This window comes from Jaculus jaculus, chromosome X (assembly GCF_020740685.1).
Source record: "Jaculus jaculus isolate mJacJac1 chromosome X, mJacJac1.mat.Y.cur, whole genome shotgun sequence".
Lineage (NCBI taxonomy): Eukaryota > Metazoa > Chordata > Mammalia > Rodentia > Dipodidae > Jaculus > Jaculus jaculus.
In genome coordinates, this window is record NC_059125.1 from 102,093,229 (window position 1) to 102,112,863 (window position 19,635).

At 43.0% G+C, this 19,635-nt stretch overlaps 1 protein-coding gene across 2 annotated transcripts in view; it reads right to left on the minus strand.

Moving 5' to 3' along the window:
* The window catches only part of Col4a6 (collagen type IV alpha 6 chain), a 309,693-nt gene that overhangs the window by 67,377 nt on the left and 222,681 nt on the right, over window positions 1-19,635 (minus strand). For both annotated transcript variants that reach the window (XM_045140831.1, XM_045140832.1), the window contains exons 4-5: window positions 12,179-12,313; window positions 10,660-10,704 (exon numbers count right to left, since the gene is read on the minus strand). In XM_045140831.1, the coding sequence (XP_044996766.1) occupies window positions 10,660-10,704; window positions 12,179-12,313 (180 nt within the window). The remainder of the gene's footprint in view (window positions 1-10,659; window positions 10,705-12,178; window positions 12,314-19,635) is intronic.

The following is a 19,635-nucleotide window of genomic DNA, read 5'->3' on the forward strand; positions in this document are numbered from 1 at the left end:
TTCTCTGTCAGTCAAATGTAAGATTATTGTTTCAGTTAGGAAACTGTGTCTTCTCCACACTCACTATTGAGGTAATTTTATGTGGGGGTTGTGGCTGGGGGATTATTAAGCATTTTCATATAGTTCATCTGAATTCAATAGTTTTCCAGTTGGCTATACAATTCCTCTGTGGAGAATGTAATGCTTCTAATCCATGAAAATCCAGTTGTGTTTTGGGTCTGGAGAAAAATAGATGACCTTAACAGGTCACCTAGATAGATCAATGAAAGATTTCTACCTGCCCTAAAAACACTTTCAAACAGCTAGTGTATATTTAATGATCTGAGAGAAATATGTCACATGTTCAAAATGAGCCTTTAAAATCACCATAGTCTTTCTTTATTCATGGAAACAAAAAAATAACAAATTTTAAATGGCAAGTTTTTCTGAGTACTATAATGAAATCTCATGCCATCCCACCTGTGAAGTAAATCATGCCTTGGTGCAGAATATCTGTGAATATATATTTTTCTACCTGCCTATTAATCACTTAGTAATATTGGTTATCAAATTTATTTTCACAATGATATTAAAATGCTTGTATTCCCATAATCTTTATTTTTCTTAATAATAACCCAAGCCCATAGGGATAGTGATGCTGGAAACATGGATATGACAAAGAAAAGCAAAAGGCTTCCTTTATTTTATTTTTTTGTTGTTTTTGTAGTCAGTGAATACAGTCAAGTAGGTACCATTGTTAGCCACCTCCTCCCCCCCTCCACAGGGACCCTCCTTGTTGGGATATATGGATCATGCATTGTGGGATCAGCCTTCAGTTTTGGATAGGAGGAAATGTCTCTGTGTGTTATGACCCAACGTGTGGCTCTGACATTCTTTCTGCCCCCTTTTCCATAAATTTCCCTGAGCCATGTTGAGTTCATTTTAGGTCTGCTTCAGTGTTGAGATCTTGGGAGTCTCTGTGTCTCTGTATATCTGTTTTGGTAGGGGTTAATTGCTCTCTGTGTCTATCTCCTTCATTGTTGTGCTGGTTCCTGGTTCACCAAGAAAACAGCATTCTTGCATGTTTCCCAATTATTCTCAGTTTCAGCTGGGGCCCTTTTGAGGTATGGTAGGGTGGTTCTATCTTTAGGATCTGTGTCTATCTGAAAAAGAGAAGCAGATTCTCCAATGGAGAGTAAAGTTAGCACCAAATAAATGTGATACCCATTATTTTTTTAGAGAGAGTTTCATAGAGAGTGGGCTCATTTTTGGATATGGTCTGATTTGTTTCCTAGCTCCAGCTATGGGTTCCATTCCACTGAGCAGCTCAGTTAGCCAAATCGAGAGCAGGTGGTTTCCCACCATGGCTATGTGCCACTATTGCACTTGTATGAGCTTTGTGAATCTGGTGTTCCCTGTAAGGGCCTGGTGAAGGTTCAACCATTTGGTCTGTCTTTTAGGATGTAGAGTTTTATGATTAGCTTCAGTTCTTCCATGAATGTTTGATAGAATTCAGCTAAGAAGCTATCTGGTCCTGACCTCTTCTTTTTGGGGAGGTTTTTCTTTTATTGCTTTTTCAATCTTGATTGGTGTGATAGGTTTGTTTAGGAGATTAATCTGCTCTGAATTTAACTTTGGTAGATGGTGTGTGTCTAGAAATTTATCCATTTCCTCCATATTTTCCAGTTTTGTGGAGTGGAGGTTTTTGATGTAAGACTTGATGATTCACCCAATTTCACTTATGTATATTGTGATCTCCCCTTTTTAATTTCTAATTTTGTTAATTTGAAGCTTCTCTTTTTTTCACTTGAGCAAATTGGCCAGGGGTTTATCAATGCTTTTTATTTTTTCAAAGAACAAGCTCTTTGTTTCATCAATTTTTTTAATTGTTTTCTTAGTTTCCAATTCATTACTTTCTGCTCTGATCTTAATTATTTCTTTTCATCAGGAGATTTTTGGGTTGGATTCTTCTTGCTTTTCCAGTACCTTTAGGTGGATGGTTAGGTTATTGATTTGGGATCTCTCTGTCATTTTTGCAAAGGCATTTAGCGCTATGAATTTTCCCCTGAATACCACCTTCCTTGTGTCACATAAGTTTTGGTACAATGTATTCTCATTGTCATTCATTTCTAGAAATTTTGCAATTTAATTTTTTATTTAGTCCACTACCCATTTACTGTTTAAAAGTGTGTTTTTCAGTTTCCAGGAGCCTATGGGATTCCTGATGCATCTTTTGTTGTTAATTTCTAGCAATACAGCATTGTCATCTAATATCATGCAGGAAATTATGTCAATTTTCCTAAATATATGAAAATGGGCTTTATGAATCAATATATGATCTATTTTAGAGAAGGTTCCATGGGCTGCTTAGAAGAATGTGTAATCTGTGGGTTTGTGGTAGAATCTTACTGGATTTACTTGGATTTGATTTTTCATGTTATTCCATTTGTACTGTGGTTTACCCATGCCATGTAGGAAGCTTAATTAATTTAGGAGGAAGCTATATTTTACCCTTGATGTGTGTTCAGTGGTTATTCCCTTTATGTTTGCTTCCACTTGGCTTCTGGTGGCAATTGGTCCTGCCTGCTCAGAGGGAAGAATCCCATGAGGCTCTAATGGAGTCTCGAGGACCTGATGTAGACTAGACGATTGTTATTCCGTGATTCCAGGTATGGGAGTGCATGGTCAGGTGGTCGGAAGTGGACAGGGGGATGGGGGGTGATGGCCAGTGGAATGCCCTTCCTGAGCCTGAGGCTCTAGTGGAGCTACTCTGGTCTGTTTGGGCCTGCACACAGGGGTGGGGGGGTGGCAGCGAGTGGAATAGCATTCCGGAGCCCAGAGGCCTGGTGGAGCTAATCTTTCCTGCCTGGGTCTGCGCAAGAGGGTGAGGGTAATGGTGAGTGGGATGGCTATTCCTAACCCTGGAGACATAGGTGGTTTCACTGGCCTGCTTGGGTCCATGCATGGGGTGGGGTGTGGCAGTGAGTGGGAAGGTGATCCTGAGCCTGGAGGCGTGGATGGAGCTATGTTGGCTTGCTGGCTTGGGTCTGTGCAGGAGGATGGGAGTGGGATGGTGTTCCCTAGCCTGGATACACAGGTGGATCTATGCTGGCCTGCTGGTTTGGGTCTGGGCACAGGGTGGGGGGCAGCAGCAAGTGGGAAGGCAATGGTGCCTCAATCAGGGGGTGATGAGTTGGAAGGCATTGGTGCGTGGTGGTGAGTGGTATGGCGCAGGGCGAGTGTGGAGTGGAATGGCAGTCGCATGGGGCGGGGTGGTGCAGGTGGGTCTGTGCTGGCCTGTGTCCCCTTGCCTGTGGTTAGTACAGGAGCAACTTGTGGCTGGGACTATGGCTAGGATGGTTGCTTGGGGGATTGGGGGACTGGTGGACTACCTGAGCATGGGAAACATCCAATTCGCTTTTTTTAGCCCCTCTACACCCTCCCACTGGAGGTCTATTAGAGTCTTCTCCCCTCAAGAAGACCCAATGAACCTTTAATACCTTTCCTGTCTTTACCAGGAAGTGTGGTGCACTTAGTCACCATCTTGACCAGAATTTGAGTAAGGGATTATTTACTAAAGCCTGGACACCATAAGTAGGGACTACATCATTAAATAAAACAACTCCCTCCTTCACAAGCAGCCACCATTGCTAATAGTTCCTTATGAAAAGGTTTGTCTTCATGAGCTGCTCCCAATTTCATGAAGGAATGTTGACTGGATCATCTTGTATACGTTTTGTGTGGATCACCACAGATACTGTATGTTTATGATTGCACAACACGCCTCCAACCCTCTGACTTTCACATTCTTAACCCTTGTTCTTCCACAATGTTCCTTGGGCCACAGGAGGACATGTACTCTTATGGCCGAACATTCAACAGTCATTTATTTTCAACAACAAAGAAAGAAACAAAGCTCCAATAAGAGGAAAAAGAAAATTTTAAAGTGAAAGTCCAAAATTACACATCATACATATACTAAACAAAATAACGCTGGTATAGTTATACTAATATCAAACAAAATCTTCTCTCAGGCAATACATATGACATTGTTTTAGTCAGCGACAGAGGAAAAAAGAGGTCAATCTAGAAGGAAAAACAGAACTGATCCTCAATTTTAAATTACCTCATGATATAGATAAACCACACTTACATTTCACATTCAGTATAGCTCTCTCAACCAAAAACGAGAAATCAGTAAATCTATAGAACATGAGTGAATAAATGGCTGCATGACATAATTGATATATAGTATATTATACCAAACAATTACCTTTTTCAAACACATATGCATAGTTACCAAAAAGTGTCGTTTAGTCAGGCTGGAGAGATGGCTTAGGGGTTAAGGCTTTTGGCCACAAAGGCAAAGGATCCCAGTCTCAGATGGGGGGGGAGCTGAGCACGTCTGAAGTTGTGGCAGCAGGGGCCGGACCAAGTGGAGCAGGTCTGAAGGCGAGGGGAGGCTGAGCATGTCTGAAGTTGGGGGGGGGGGGCAGGCCGAGCTTTCTGAAGTCACAGGGGGAGGGGGCGGGGCCCAGCATATCTGTTGTGGGGTAGGCCAGGCAAGCATAGAGGTCCAAAAACACAGGTAGGCCAAACATCCAAAGTGGGGGGCAGGGCTGAACTGGGCAGGTCTGAAGTCATGGGGGGAAGGGACGGGCCAAGTGTGTCAGAAATCATGGGGGCCAGGCCTGGTGCAGTCCAAAGCCTGTGGGGTGGGGGTGGGGGTGGGACTGAGCATGTCCAAACTCTCAGTGGGGTCTGGTCCAGGGATGGTCCGTCATCACGGGATGGGGTTGGGGCGTAGTGGTCCCAAGTTGTGGGGGGTCGGGGCCAAACAGCTACCAAAGTCATGGGAGAAAGACTGAGCATGTCCGAAGTGTGTGTGGTCGGGGGGGAGAGGGAGCTTCGTGGCCCAGCAGAGCAGTTCAGAAGTCGCAGGAGGGGGGAAAGGAAGGCAGTGTTGAATGTGTCCAAAGAGCAGGTCAGAAGTCAAGTGGTGGGGGTGGGGCCGAGCATGTCCAAAAAGTGTGGGGGCGTGGCAGGGCTGAGCTGGGCTGGTGAAAGTTCTAAGTAGGGAAAGGGAAGGGACCAGTGGGCAGTCCGAAGTTTTATGGGTGGGGGTGTGGTGGGGCCCGAGCAGGTCAGAAGTTGGGGGGAGGGTCCGGAAGTGGAGGGACAGGGCCAAGCCTGTCCAAAGTTGTGGGGGTGGGGGAGGGGGTGGTGTTCATAGACAAATGGAGGGGGGAGGGGGAAGGCAGGGGCTAAGTGTGTCATAGTCAAGGGCGGGGGCGGGGCCAAGCAAGTGGTGGGAAGTTGCAGGGTCGGGGTGGTGCCCAGTGTGTGGGAAGTTGTGGGGGTCAGGACTCAGCATGTCCAAAGTTGTGGGGGGATGGACCTAGCAGGGTGGGTGGAAGTCAAGGGGGGAGGGGGGACGGGTTGGGGCCAAGTGTGTCCAAAGTTGTGGGGGATTGAGGCCTAGCCAAGAGGTGCAAAGTCATGGTGGCACGCCTGGGCCAAGTGTGTCCAAAGTGGGGGGGGTAGGAGTGTGCACATCTGAAGTAACTGGGAGGGGGTAGGAGGGCAGGCCTGAGTGTGTCAGAAGTTGTGGGGGGGGCGGGGCCGAGCGGGGCGTGTCAGCAGTCATGAGGCAGTGCGCCTAAGAGTGTGTGCAAAGTTGTGGGGGGTGCCAAGCAGAGCAGTCCAAAGTGGGGGGTAGGGGAGTAGTGCGGGGTGAGCAGGCAGTTTGATGTCTGGGTTCCGAGTGGGGTGGGGCCGAGCATTTCTGAAGTTGTGGGAGGAGCCAGACCAATTGGAATGGCCGAGGGCCAGTTGGGGGGAAGAGGAGGGGGCCACGCATGTCAGAAGTGGGGGGTCAGGGGCGGAGGGAGAGCGATGGAAGTGTGGGGTGGGAGCATGTCTGAGGTGGTTGGGCACATGTGCAGGAGGAGAGGTGGGTCTTCTGATCACCCTTGCCTTGGTGCTGGTGGTACTGCTGGTCTCTGTCTCCGTGCCTACAGTTAGTGCGAGAGACCCTGAAGTAGGGACTCTACCTAGGATGGCTGCTTGGGGGGATTAGAGTATTGGTGTGTTCCCTGTGGGAATCAGCCAATTCCCTTTTTTTGCCCCTCTGCACCCTCCCACTGGCGCTCTATTAGAGATTGTTCTCCCCTAAAAGACCAAGTGACCCCTTAATGCCTTGTATATCCTTTCCCGGGAACCATCTTGACCAGAAGCTCAGTCTCCAAAAGGCTTTCTTTAAATGAAATGCTGAATGTTCTCATAAAACATTTAAAAAATTCATGCTGAGATTTCTAAAATCTAATGTAAAAACCAGTCTCTCTATTGAATTGTGCAGCAGTTAAGTGAAATCTCTGCTTGTTTAGGGGTTCAGTCTCAGAATGTTGTGGCCACAGTGTGATAAGTGCTTAGTGAATGAATATGAGAAAGGCATGTAGGTGCTAGCCATGGTTTTAGGCATCTGAGGGTCTTAAGATTTATCTTCCATGTATAAAGGAAATTGCTATATTAAACAACCTTTTGTCACATTCTTATAGAGAAAATGCTACACAGAATTCTTCTTAATTTCTTTTATCATTTGGGTTATAGGGGATAGACAGACTGCTAATACAAATGCATGAATTCTGATTACTGGACTTTTGACATGCTAACTCAAGGAGTTGACTAGGTTTGTTTTTGCAGTAAACTTCCTATAATCTGTGCCTCTGCAGACTTGTGCCATGAATGTTAGCTATGCTGTGGGAAATTGAGGCAGCATATTAGCGTCTTCAACTGTTTGTTACCAACTGAGATGGTTATTCTCATTTACCCTAAAGATTCCCAAATCTATCCTGTCAGTTGCTAGTGGCCATGGACTTCACATATAGGCTCCCTTTCTGTCATTACAACTCCTGGTTGTATTTGGCCATTGGGAGACACAGGCTGAAGAGAGGATCAGGAGGAGAGGTTTCTCAATTCCCCTATGTCCTCCATCCCTGGCTACATTGCTAGAAATGGCCACATTTCTCTGTAGTTTTCATTTCTGTTAGGTTACAGGTATTCCATTGCTTCACCTGGTTCCAGTAGTAACAGCTTTGTGCTGGCTGCTTTACCATCCATTCTTGTTCCCATTAATCCTGCCACATTCTTTAAATATACTCTTCATTCAACGTTACTCAGTTAAGCCTTTTGGGTATAGAGTCCAAATTCATATAGGTTATCTCTCAGTTGTATAGCATGGATAAGTTAAGACAAGACAGTGGGTTGGCTTAATATAAGGGGTCTTCCTTATTTCTGGACATCAAAACTTTTATCCAGTTTTACTTCTTTAGTTTTATTATCTGAATTCTTGATAGATCTTACCTGCAGGGATACATGTTAGCTCTTCCCTACCTTAGTGGAATTCTCTGGAATTAACCTGTGGTCTCTGACTCAGACCCATTAGTACTCTCTCATTCTGAGGATACCTACCACAGGATAGTGAGCTAGTCAGACGTGTGCTCTAATCTCACACAGCTGAAGCTTCAATTCCTTCATCAGTACAATGGAGATGAATAATACCAACCATATGCAGGGGTTGTTGTCTCCAGTCAAACTGAATAATGTCCACTCAATTATGTTACATTTAAACTCAAGTGAGTTTAGGTTTACTAAGTAGTGACTCAACATGGTAAGTCTTCTAGGCAAGTCAGTGAGGGAAACCACAGTGCTAAATTCTACCTTATCTCAATTTTCAATACCACAGAATTTCTGACACTTGCATTTCTTGGACATAACTAATGATTTTCTATATGTATGTGCCAGTTAAGAGGGAAGCTCTTCGAGAGGGGAGTCATGCTTATATATAGTCACAAGGGAATGAGTAGACAGAATTGGGGTATCTGATGTATTCTAGAAAAAAAGTGTTCCTCAGACCCCAGTCCCAAAGAAGTTTCTGTGCTATGTATCTACTTTGAGCATATAAATCTAGTGTGCTTCTTTACAAGCCAGTAGGCAAGGAAATGTTCAAGATTGGCTCACTTGGAAAAGCTAACAATAAATTTCAAATGACAACTTGAGAAGCCCTGCTCCCAATGTATTTGAACTTAAAATATTTGATAAACCTGCATTTGTAGTGGGTGTCAACTGACCCAACTCACAGCTGGGCTATTACTAAAAGCCCTTAGCCTTACCATCCCTAACCTCCATTGTTCTCATATTGAATATACTAATGGATAGTCTTGTTCTGTCTGTTCTCTCTACTGGTTGCTGTGCCACTTGGTACAGTGACTTGGATTATCAGGAAATTGACTCACTAATATTGCAATTGTCTATACAACATTAAATATGAAGCTGGATGCTCTGGCACACATATTTAATCCCAGCACTTGGGAGGCAGAGGAAGGAGAATTGCCATGAGTTTGAGGCCACTCTGAGACCACAGAGTGAATTCCAGATCAGCCTAGACTAGATTGAGACCCTACCTTACTCCCCCCAATACAGTTTTGGACCAAAGCCAGTGACACATATGATTAGCTACTATTTCTAGAGAAACTAGATCTGTGCAGTGATTCCGTTTAGTATAATATGCCAGAGAAGCTGTTGTTTTCAGCCAAATTGTTTAATATGTGTTGCTAAAAGTTGAACAAAATAGATTAGTTGGACAAGGCCTATGGTGTCTGTGTTTTTCTGCCCTGGGGAGCTCTATCAGTCTGAAAATTGTGCTCTTTTAAGGCTCTACAGGTAACAGTCTGGTTCTTCAAACATTTTTTTTTTCTTACTATATGTTAAACTCAGTCTGTTCCTCTAGAAGGAGAAGACATTATCTGTACTAGATGAGACTGTCATACAAAATAATCTATACCACGAAAGTGAATGCATTGAGGAGCTAAAAAACAGACACTGATCTTTGAGATGGAAGGAAGAAGTAAGTACTGAACAAAATGTGCTCAGTAGGTATTTCTGAACAACTGGAAAAGTGGGAGAGAATAAAGGAGAAGGATTCTGTAGAGTAATGAAGCTTGGAATCTAAAGATAGAGAAATGCATATTCAACAGAAAGCAGACAACCTCTGGTCAAGAGAAGGACCAAGAGAATAGTGTGCCTTGAGAGAAGCCGGCTCATTTGAAGGAGTCTAGACAGCTGCAGCTCTTCTTTCTAAGTGTTCAAGCCCCCAAAAGAACGATTGATGTCTCTATTGGCCACAAGTTTAAGGGAGAAATGTCCAGTTGGACTTAGGGGCCACTCCTGCAGAGATTTAGAAGCTGCCTTGGCCTCACAGGATTCACTTGCTTTCGGATCCGTTCAAAAGAGAATGCAGAAGGAAGGGCACAGTAACGTTATAATTTCCAACTCCAACCCCCCAATCATCTCTGGCAAAGCCAGGTCTGCAAGATGAGTAGCCAAGGGTACCTATACTTTTCTAGTTACTCTCATCTCCTGGATCCTAGAAAATATAGACTCTGGCTAAAGTGGCCATAGGAACAAAGCCATAAGTAAGCACCATAGGATATCATAAAAGGATGGCAATTTGTACCCATTTAATTTTCCTAATGGCCTATTTCTGGGTGTTTTTCAGTTTAATAAAACACAGTAATTTTATGGATGATGTGATATATGTATACAAAGAAAATGAGAGTTATATTCTCCAAATTCCCATGTCTACTATAGCCTTAGAGAAAATGGGTCAGTTGATATAACCTGTCAATGAAGGCAGAGCCATATTCTTCCTGTATATTCCCAGTGTATAGGGCTAGCACATAGTAGGAGCTCAGGTTGGCATGAAGCATTTTGACCCTTCTTTCCATATATTAGATGATTGTGTAGCAGAACACAAGATGATGGTGAGGTTTGGGCATCCTAGCTGTGGTTTGATAAAGGTCAGAAGTATAAAAGCAAGCTCAAGCCTTCTCTCAAGTGCAGGGGCTGTACTTTATTTCTCTTATATGTTAAGCTTCCACACAGGAGTCTAGTATCCTAAACAAGACTGAAAAGTCATTGTTATAAACAAGCATGGTCCAGGCATTGGATTGAATATAGAAAGAAGTGGTAAGAACAAAAACCAAAAAGTGATAGCTGGTACATTCCAAACATTACACTTTAAAGGCTGGTGAGATAGAAAAAGTAAGGGACTAGGTCGGATGGAATATAGGAAAAAAAAATCCATTTGCAAGCTTTCAATCCCCCACTTATCTCTGACAAAGTGTAGCCACAGCAGGAGAACCAAACAATTTTTGAAGTAGTCACTTTGTAAAAAAAAAAAAAAAGGGAAATTCCATCTGCAATTAAGTAAGGCTGAAGAGAACAAATTGCTGGGATAAAATGTACCAATATATCATTAAGGGTTTTTTAAATCAAATTTTATAAATATTCTTAACTTCCTATAATGAGTACAATAGTGCTCTGCCAGTGCAACTTAGAACCAGCTCCTCAATCACTAGTCAAATCTCCCTTCAGCTCACAAGACCTAACTCACTTAGGCCAGGAGATACACATGTGCACCTTCACTCTATTCATCTGACCTGACCCTGAGTCCAAGGCTAAATGTATGTGACCCCTGCCCTTTCCACCCCACCACACACATCCCAATGCTACAGTCTAAGTATTCTTCCATAACACAGTATGTCTCTAAGGCCAAAGTGCCTCCGCTAGGAGGCAATATCTAGAGGGAGACATTAAAAATCTTTCTGTGGACATACTCACTGGAATCCCATTGATACCAAGAAAGCCAGGAACTCCCATAGGACCCTAAGGAAAGAAGAAGGCAAAGGAATATATGAGACAATCCAACTGATGCTTTTAGATTTTAGATGTTGATGTGACTTGATGACATTAAGTTGTTAGTGTTTTGCAGTCCCCTCCCCACACTAGTGCCATACTTCCTACTCCAGGTCTAAGAAATCACTTTCTTCTCTTTAAGGTCTCTGGGCATGTCTGTGTTCTAAGGCTAGTTCTTGTCTTTGGCAGTATACTGTTAAGTCCTAAGTTTAAGACTCGATATTACTAGTGACCCTTAATATTCAGACAAAGGCTGAATTGCCTAACCATAAGTTCCCTTCCCACCCTGCTCCACTCCTTCAGATAAAGGCTCCTAGTCAAACAACTCTTCTTATCAAAGGGACCAGGTGCAGTTCTTGCTTAGCCCTCAATGGCTGTTTCAATTAAAGCATGTTAATTCACACCCTCCTCCAGGAACCAGGGATACTACAACCTCTCAGTGCTACAAAGCTTTCTTGCTATAGCCCCTAGGGCCACTCTGTTCCTGAGTACAATATTGTGTGGCCTTAGGTGGGGTGCAGTGTTTTCTTCCCCTAAGCTGTGAGAATATGTGACTAATAAACTGCCATCACCTTCATCTGCCCATTGTTAAGTGTTTTATCCTCAGCCATCCTCATGTTAGTGTTAGAATCCCATCCTCACAAAATGAGGTTAAATGGATGTGCTTCCAATATGCAGGGTGCATAAATTGTGCTACTAAACTCAGTACATCAGTTGCCATAATATTACCACTCTGCTTTCTTGCAGCTTATTCCCTCTGTTTCTGACCCAGAGTCTTCTGTTATCTCTTGTTTGCTAGTGTCTTTTGATATTCTTCTTTTTTTAATATGTGTGAGTGTTTGGATCACATTCTCCCCCATTACCATTTCTTGTCACCCTCCCACTCCTGATGAACCCCCCTTTTTCCATCTTTGTGAGATTGTTGATCTCTCCTGATGAGATGTTTACAATGAGACCCAAAACCAGTTAAAACCTGCCCGATTTCACATAAGCGAGCTCACTTGTCTGGCAAGTAGCCAATATATTCCCTTACAGTTCATAGTTCACTTGTGATGAGAATCCCTCCAGAAATTAAGTGATATATGGCTTTTCTTTTTCTCCCTTGCCTTTTCTATACAACTCTGGCTGGCCTTGAACTTGCTGTGTAGATGAGGCTGGCTTCAAACTTGCACCAATCCTCTTGCCTCTGCATCTTGAGGGCTGGGATTATAGGCATCCATTGCTACGCCTGGATTGGCTCTTTCATTATATACATATATTCATTGCATGTAGTATTGGGTTTCATAAAGACATTTTCATACAAGTATGAAAAGATCTCTGGCTCATTCTTCAAAGTACTTATACTGGCACCAAAATATTCAAGAAGAACATTATTCCCATAAAAGATCTGAGATTGACATTTGGCTTTTGTACTCATGGCAATTGTATCAGGGGTGCATCTTACCTTATCTCCTTTTGGTCCATATGGCCCCAGAGGGCCAGGGGCACCCCTGTCTCCTTTCAACCCTGATAAACCAGCAGGGCCAGCAAATCCTTCAGGACCTGTTGGACCTTGAGTTCCAATCAGTCCAGGGTGTCCCTAAGATGGACAGAAAGAGAGCAAGTTAGTCAACAAAGGATTTAACATCAACATTTCCTATTTTCCCATACACAAAGAACAGTCACCACCTCACTAAATAATTTTGGCTTAGAGATCTGTGAGTCATGCCAAAGTTCCAGACATGGATCAGAAAAGGCTATTTTAGAGCCTTCTAAGCTTATTTGGATAGAACACATTTTATAAGCACATTTAGTAAGATTCATGTGCACCAAAATCTTTCAACTTTGTACTTCTTAGGAGATTAGTTATTCAGGTTGGGTAATATTGTCCTCTTCGTACTTAATGCCAGGCCATCCATCAGATTGTCAAAATACTGAAAGAACAGAACACTGGAGAGCATCATGACATTTTGTAACTCACATACAAATGACCGGTCATATGCTTGCAGTGAAGTTCAGAAATGACTGTGCCTAAAATGTGCTGCCCCAGGGGGCCAGGGAGAGGAGAACCCAGAAACCCAGGGGTTGATCAACCTCTTTGCTGGCCAAACCCAGGACCTTGTTATTGTACCTGGCAACAGATACTCTCAGGGAACACACACATACACAGATGCACCCCTTTCTTATTTTCTTTCCTATCATCCATTTATCCTGTCCCCTAGTCTGTACAGTATCAAATGTGTAAAATTCAAGGAGCCTGTGAATATCTATTAAGTATCAATTAAGATAACAAGAGGAACAGGCTGAGGATTTTGAATGCCCTGGTTATAAAATGTCTGTAACAATTAAATCTGAGAGTTCAGGCTGACATTTTAAAGCAGACTGAGACTGAGAATTAACCCCAGTGGGTGTAATACAGGCAGACTGGACAATCATTTAGAACAAATCCCAGTAGGGACTGTATTTTCTTGGCAGGAAAATGAAAACCATTAGTAATGTGCATTACCTCTCTGAGAACACAACACCACGTCAGGTAGAAAGCCTATTTTCATAAATGCTTCCCATCCTCACCTCTCGGCCCCTTTACTGACTGTCCATAATTTCCTGTGAGTTGGTGAAAAACTCTGAAGAGGCCCATTAAACTTTCCCTTTTTTATTCACCTTCAAGATTTACTTTTTAAAAGGCAGAAAAGAGGGCTGGAGAGATGGCTTAGTGGTTAAGCACTTGCCTGTGAAGCCTAAGGACCCCAGTTCTAGGCTCGGTTCCCCAGGACCCATGTTAGCCAGATACACAAGGGGGCACATGCATCTGGAGTTCGCTTGCAGTGGCTATAGGCCCTGGTGTGCCCATTCTCTCTCTCTCTCTATCTGCCTCTTTCTGTTACTGTCACTGTCAAATAAATAAATAAAAATAAAAACAAAAAATGGCTGAAAACAAAAACAAAAACAGATGCCTTATGCACAGTGGCTAGAGTCATACACTGGAGATGCAAGTGGCCACCAGGTGCTGAGTTGGTCCTTTGGAATTTCAGTGTTGATGAGGCCCAAGAAGACCTAAGAGTCTTGTAAATCAGTAAATGAGGTGCAGTTCCTTAGAGCATCACCTACCAGTCAACCTTTCGCAGTGTCCACCAGATAGGTTGAAGACTGTTCAGCAGGCTTATGTCTGGGGATGGTGGGGGTAGAGAGTTAGCCATTCACTTTTTAGCCTCCTATGTCCCATTGATGGGATGGAATTTTGTTTGCAATAATTTTGTTGTAATGGTCACTAAATTAATGCGTGTGCCAGAATATAAACTAAAGGAGCAAAGGGCAATTCTTTGATGAAATTATCCTGCAGTGCTGTTGAGGATGAATGAGAAAGTCAAAAACTGGACCTAGGCTTCAGGACCAATGTACACACAATTCTGGCAGACATTACCACTGTGGAATGGAGAGTAAGTGCTGCCGATTGCAGTTTGTAGAATACGTACACCAAGCCCATGGCTGGTGTGAGAGGGAGAATTGTAGTTATTTGGCAAGGTCCAGTGAGTCCCAGCTGGAATAGGCCTGGAAAGCTCCACAGGAAGGCTGAAGACAAGTTGTAGTCAGACCTGGTGAAGAGACTAAGGAAAACAGCGATGAGGGCTGTAAGTCATCAAGGAGGACAAAGGAGAATATGAATGTGTCAGCAGAAGGCTGAGGCCGGAGCATCCTGCCTGAGGCTGGAACAAGAAAGGCAGATAAGAACCATCTGTTGGAGGAGAGGACTACTTGGTGGGAGGACAAAGGCAGGATAGGTTTGTCCAGGTCATGTTATTACTAGCAGAGAAGAAGCAATCAGACTATCAAATACATGGCCTGATTCGGAGCCCTGCTAAAGGGAATTGTGCATCAAGGTAGGGAGGGGGAAACATTATAGACCAGAGAAGAGCCACTAAAAGAGTGAACTGTGTGTGACCCAGTTCCCATTCTGCTCATGGTATAATGGGGGCTTGGGAAGCACTCAATATGGGCATTTGGATGGGCACGGTCTGTCTCTATTCCTTTGCCTTTGTGAATACAAACTCAACATTACAGGTAAGCAAAGAGACACAGGCATGAGGAGATGCTATGTAACAGAGCTAGGTTTCACAGCCTGTTTCCTTTCCCTTGGTAGGGTGGGCATGCTGAATTTGCCAGAAAGCTGGAAGTAAGTCTCTAAAGAGCTCTTCTGAGTTCTTAAAAACAAACAAACAAACAAACAACAACAACAAAAAAACTCCAGCCCTTTTTACAAAGGGTGGTTTAAAAACGCACCCTTTACCAACACCTCATCACTGAAGCAGACCAAAAATGAAACCAACATGGCCCAGGGAAATTTTGCGGAAGAGGGGGTGGAAAGAATGTCAGAGCCACATGTTGGGTCATGATATGCAGAGACATTTATCCCACCCATAACTGTGGGCTAACTCCAGAATGCATGACCCATGTACCTCAACAAGGAGGGGCCAGGGAGAGGGCTAGGATATGGATGAGCCTAACAATGGTACCAAATTGACTGTATTCGCTGAGTACAAAACTAATTAATAATAAAAAAAAAAGAAATGAAAAAATAGCCCAGTTTCAGCAGAGAAAAGAGTAAATAAAAATAATACACTACTGCTTTAAATTAAAAAAAAAAAATGCACCCTTTAGAGAAACATGGATTCTGAGGCTAGTCCCAGGTAGTTTAGGTTGGAGAATGCACCCACAGCCCAGCATAAAGCCTCTCACTCAGTCTGACTTCCATACATAAGCCTGTGGGATTTCTGGAGACACTTCTCATCTTTAACTTACTTCTCAGGTGGGATCCATGTCCTTCTGGAGCCTATAATCATAGAATCTGAGGCAAGGAGCCTTCCCACTCATCAAAGTCCTACAGTATAGCACAAAGCACCAGGAACAAACAAAAATGATGGCGGCCATGACGAAAAATGAGGGCGAGTCTTTTGTGGGTTTTGCCACTCAGCTCTAGATATGCTTCCCCTGTGCTTGTAGCTTCTTGGTCCTTTTCCCTCATTTCCATTGCCCAGCGTTTCCGCTTTAGAACCTGGTGTGCTGCTTCATGAATGATTTTTTTTTTCTCTGACACTATTGGTGACATTTTTCCTAATGGCCAGCAGAGGTCAGTGAGAGAACATGGAGACTGCTGACAAACAGGTGGGTGGGTGGGCCTCTCCCACTCCAACGAAAAAGAACTCAAACCAGATTCAGAGAAGTCACGGAATGTTCGAGCAAGAAAGGCCCTTGGAGACCATTCAATCCAGGGCTTATTTTATATAGGGTGGGAGAAAGCTGAGAGAGGAGGAAAAACTCGTTTAGGCTCAAAAAGCTGGTAGGAATGGTATGGAACTCTAATCAGACTGTTTATTTCCAAGTGCTGGAAGCATTCCCTGTTTGCCAGTAACAGATGTCCTGTGATGAAGTCCTTGAGGCTGCCCAACCCTCGCCGTGGGTCCGCCTCTGAGACTGTCCCCATCAGTAGGCTACAGTGGCCAGATGCTCATTCATCATTTCTCTCTTCTTAACACTTATCATTTCACAGCACCAATCTGAAGCACCATCACTGTTTGGACTGCTAGCCAAATTTCAATGGGCTTGGGCCAATGCCCTGCCCTGATACATGCTATTTATTTTGGCAGATAGATCCATACAGGGCAGAAGGGACTTCTCTAAGTCGTTCCAAAAAGCTCTCCTGCCTCCATCTATCCAGGATTTTTATTGTGTACCACAGGGTGTAATTCTCAAGCGACTTCAGTTCTACAACCACACCTCCAGCTGTGTGCTTCCTCTTGACCAAGGTGGGGTACAGTCTATGTGCAGTTTAAGGTCACCTTTGATCAGAATCAGACAACTGGGGTTATAGCCCCAGAAAATGGAGGTTGTCTATAAAGTATAAATTATATATATATCTAAAAATCTTAAAACCACATGCCTCAGACTAGTATGAATTTGACAGGGAAGGTTTTGGTTTTTTATAATCTGACACCTTTTTGGCCTTATCCCTCCATAAAGATTCCATTGGTCTTCTCCCATAAAATTACAATTTGTTCCTGGGAATCTGAAACTCATTGCCACTGAGGCATGAATGACTGACAGCTATGAGGCTTCCCAAGAGGAAGTTGTTCTGTAACGGAGAGCAAAGCACCATTCTAGTGATGTAAATATTTACAAAGCCAAAAAGGGAGGACAGGTCTTCCTAAGGAGCCAGGAGATGGTGAGGTGCATAGTGCTGTTTCATAGACCTGCAGTCAGGTCTACTGCCACTTTAGCCACAACTTTGGGTAAGTGACTTAGCTCTTCTGAGTCCCAAGTGTTTGGGTGCAGTAATTGTTCCTGGATTGTTAGCATTTATGTGAGGTACAGAATATAAAATCATCCTGGTATACAGAACAAAAACTTCAGTTCCTTTTCCCCTTTAGGCATCATTTATGGTACTAAAAAAAGGGAGAGAAAAAATTAGGATTAAGTAATTGATATACATTTCCTGAAGTGTAAGAGACAGAGGCACAGATATCATTAAGACATGCTCTTTGAGGCAGAGAACTGTGCCTGGGAATGAAGGGGCATGCATGCTGGCAGCCCACATCTGTGAGGTCGGTTTTCCTTCCTTAAGGGCTGTGTTCTGGTTCTCCTGTCGTCTGGAGTTCTTAGTGTCTGCTCATTCTTTCTGCTAAAATGACCTCAGATACATTCTAAGGACTCCCAAATTTGAATCTCTGGCTAGATTTTCCCTTGGAATATGTCACATCTTTACAATCAATAGCTTAGATGACCTCCCTGCCCCCAAGATATTCCAATGCAACCTCAACATTCCCCAAGCCACCTCCAGTCTACTGAATTATATGACTAAAGTCTTGTCAGTGACATCATCTATGAACTGATCATGCCAGGTGCACAGGAGTCTTCCATGGCACCTGCCTTTACCTTGTTTCCCACATCCCATCCATCAGCAAGCACAGTCAATTTCACATTCAAAATACAACTCAAAACTGTGCATTTTTCTCTATCCCAAGTGCCTTAGGTCAGGTCTTCCTCATCTCCTCAATATGGTTTCCACATTAGCTTCCAATCTTCTTTTCTCAGTAAAATTTTGCTGAATTGATTGAAAAATGAATGAAAAAGTGTGATAAGTGAGAAGCCAGTGGTTCAGGGATGGCATTATCGTCTTGGGCAGTCTAGACAGTTGCAAAAGAGTGTAGTTAAGAAATATTTGCACACAGAATCACAGAAAAGAGAGTTGCACAAGTGTCAGGAAATCATCCTTTTCAGGATGAAGAAGCCAAGTCCCAGAAGAGAAAAAGAATTATTCAAGTTCATCCAATATCAACTCTATGCTTTTAGAAACACAATACCATGATATCTTTTAGAGCCTTTAAAATCAGAAATGGTCCAGTTCTTTAAATATTATTTATTTGCAAGAAGAGAGAGAGAGAGTCAAAGACACACAAATTCATACATACACACACACACACACACACACACACACACACACACACACACACATATATGGAGAGAGAGAGAATGGGCTCTCCAGGACCCCCAGCCACTGCAAATGAACTCCAGATGCATGCATCATTGTGCATCTGGATTTTATGTGTACTGGGGAATCAAACCCAGGCCTTCAGGTTTTTAGGCAAGCCCTTTAATGGCTAAACCATTTCTCCCGGCCAGAAATGGAGAAATGGTTTAATTCTGATATGGTATTGAACAATCTCTGTTCTCTGAGATATGTAAGTAGAATAGACTTGGTTCCTATCTTGATTATACATATACACACACGCACACACACATATCCATTCAACATCTGCTCTTTGCAGGCACTGGAGTGAAGATGGTGGGTAAGACACTCTTTGCATTTGAGGAGCTTATAGTCTTGTTGCCACTTGAAAATAGGTGTGCAAGGGATATCACAAAATTTAACAGTTTTCATCTTGGGTTGAGTTTTATTTGTAAGGCATTAGCTAATAATACACAAAGAAAACACATCACTCTGCCCATGCTTATTGGAAGAGAAGGTTATTATCATAAGAAGTGAATGGAGGTAGTCATTTGCAATAAAATTTTAAAAATGTACTGCATGCACCATAGATCCAGAGGAATTCAGGGATGTATGCGGGCCATAACAGGGCAGAGGGGAAAGGAAAGTGCAAACAACACAGTAGGGAATGAAATCCTAATATAGAGCACAACATGTTTGTGGGTATTAGCAAATCAAGTCATGTAAGCAAGGGCTACTTAGAAGCCTGGGTCTGGCTAGAGCTGAGGTGGATCTCAGTGAATGAGGAAGGTGGAAAAACCTCTAGGTCTAGGTTTACTCTCATTCATAAGCTATATTTTGAATCTTATAATAGCTCCCAAATTACAACAGAGTTTAGAGAGACAGCCTAATTGTAATAGGTAAGGGTAAAAGATTCAGAGAAAAATGTCTTGGAGTCAAATTCCCTCTTCATTATTGTATGATTTTGGGATAAAAGATTCCCTCAATTTCCTAAGCTTTGTATCAAGTAAGGATAATATTAATTCCTACTTCATAGGGCAATATGAGAATTAAATGAGATAATTTATGAAACCAGGTTTTTCACTCCTAAGCATGAATCAGAATCACTTGACGTTTATGTTAAAAGACAGATGGCCTAGCCCTGCCCCATGTTTCAGACTCAGTAATTCTGTCTGAATCTAGAAAAATCTGTGTATTTAATAAGTTCCCAGGTGGCACTCATGGCACAGGGTTGAACACCGCATTTGGGGAAGACCTGCTGAAAAGTCATTTCTCATAGTGCCTAGCACAGAGTAACTGTGCAGTAAAAGCACTTGTTATTGGCATATTTCTGTTATTTCCCAAATTAATGTGACTTGGGAAGGTTAGGGGTTTAAAGTTACAGAAAGGTTCTTTTATCTCTATGGGTCAAGGTGCCTTCC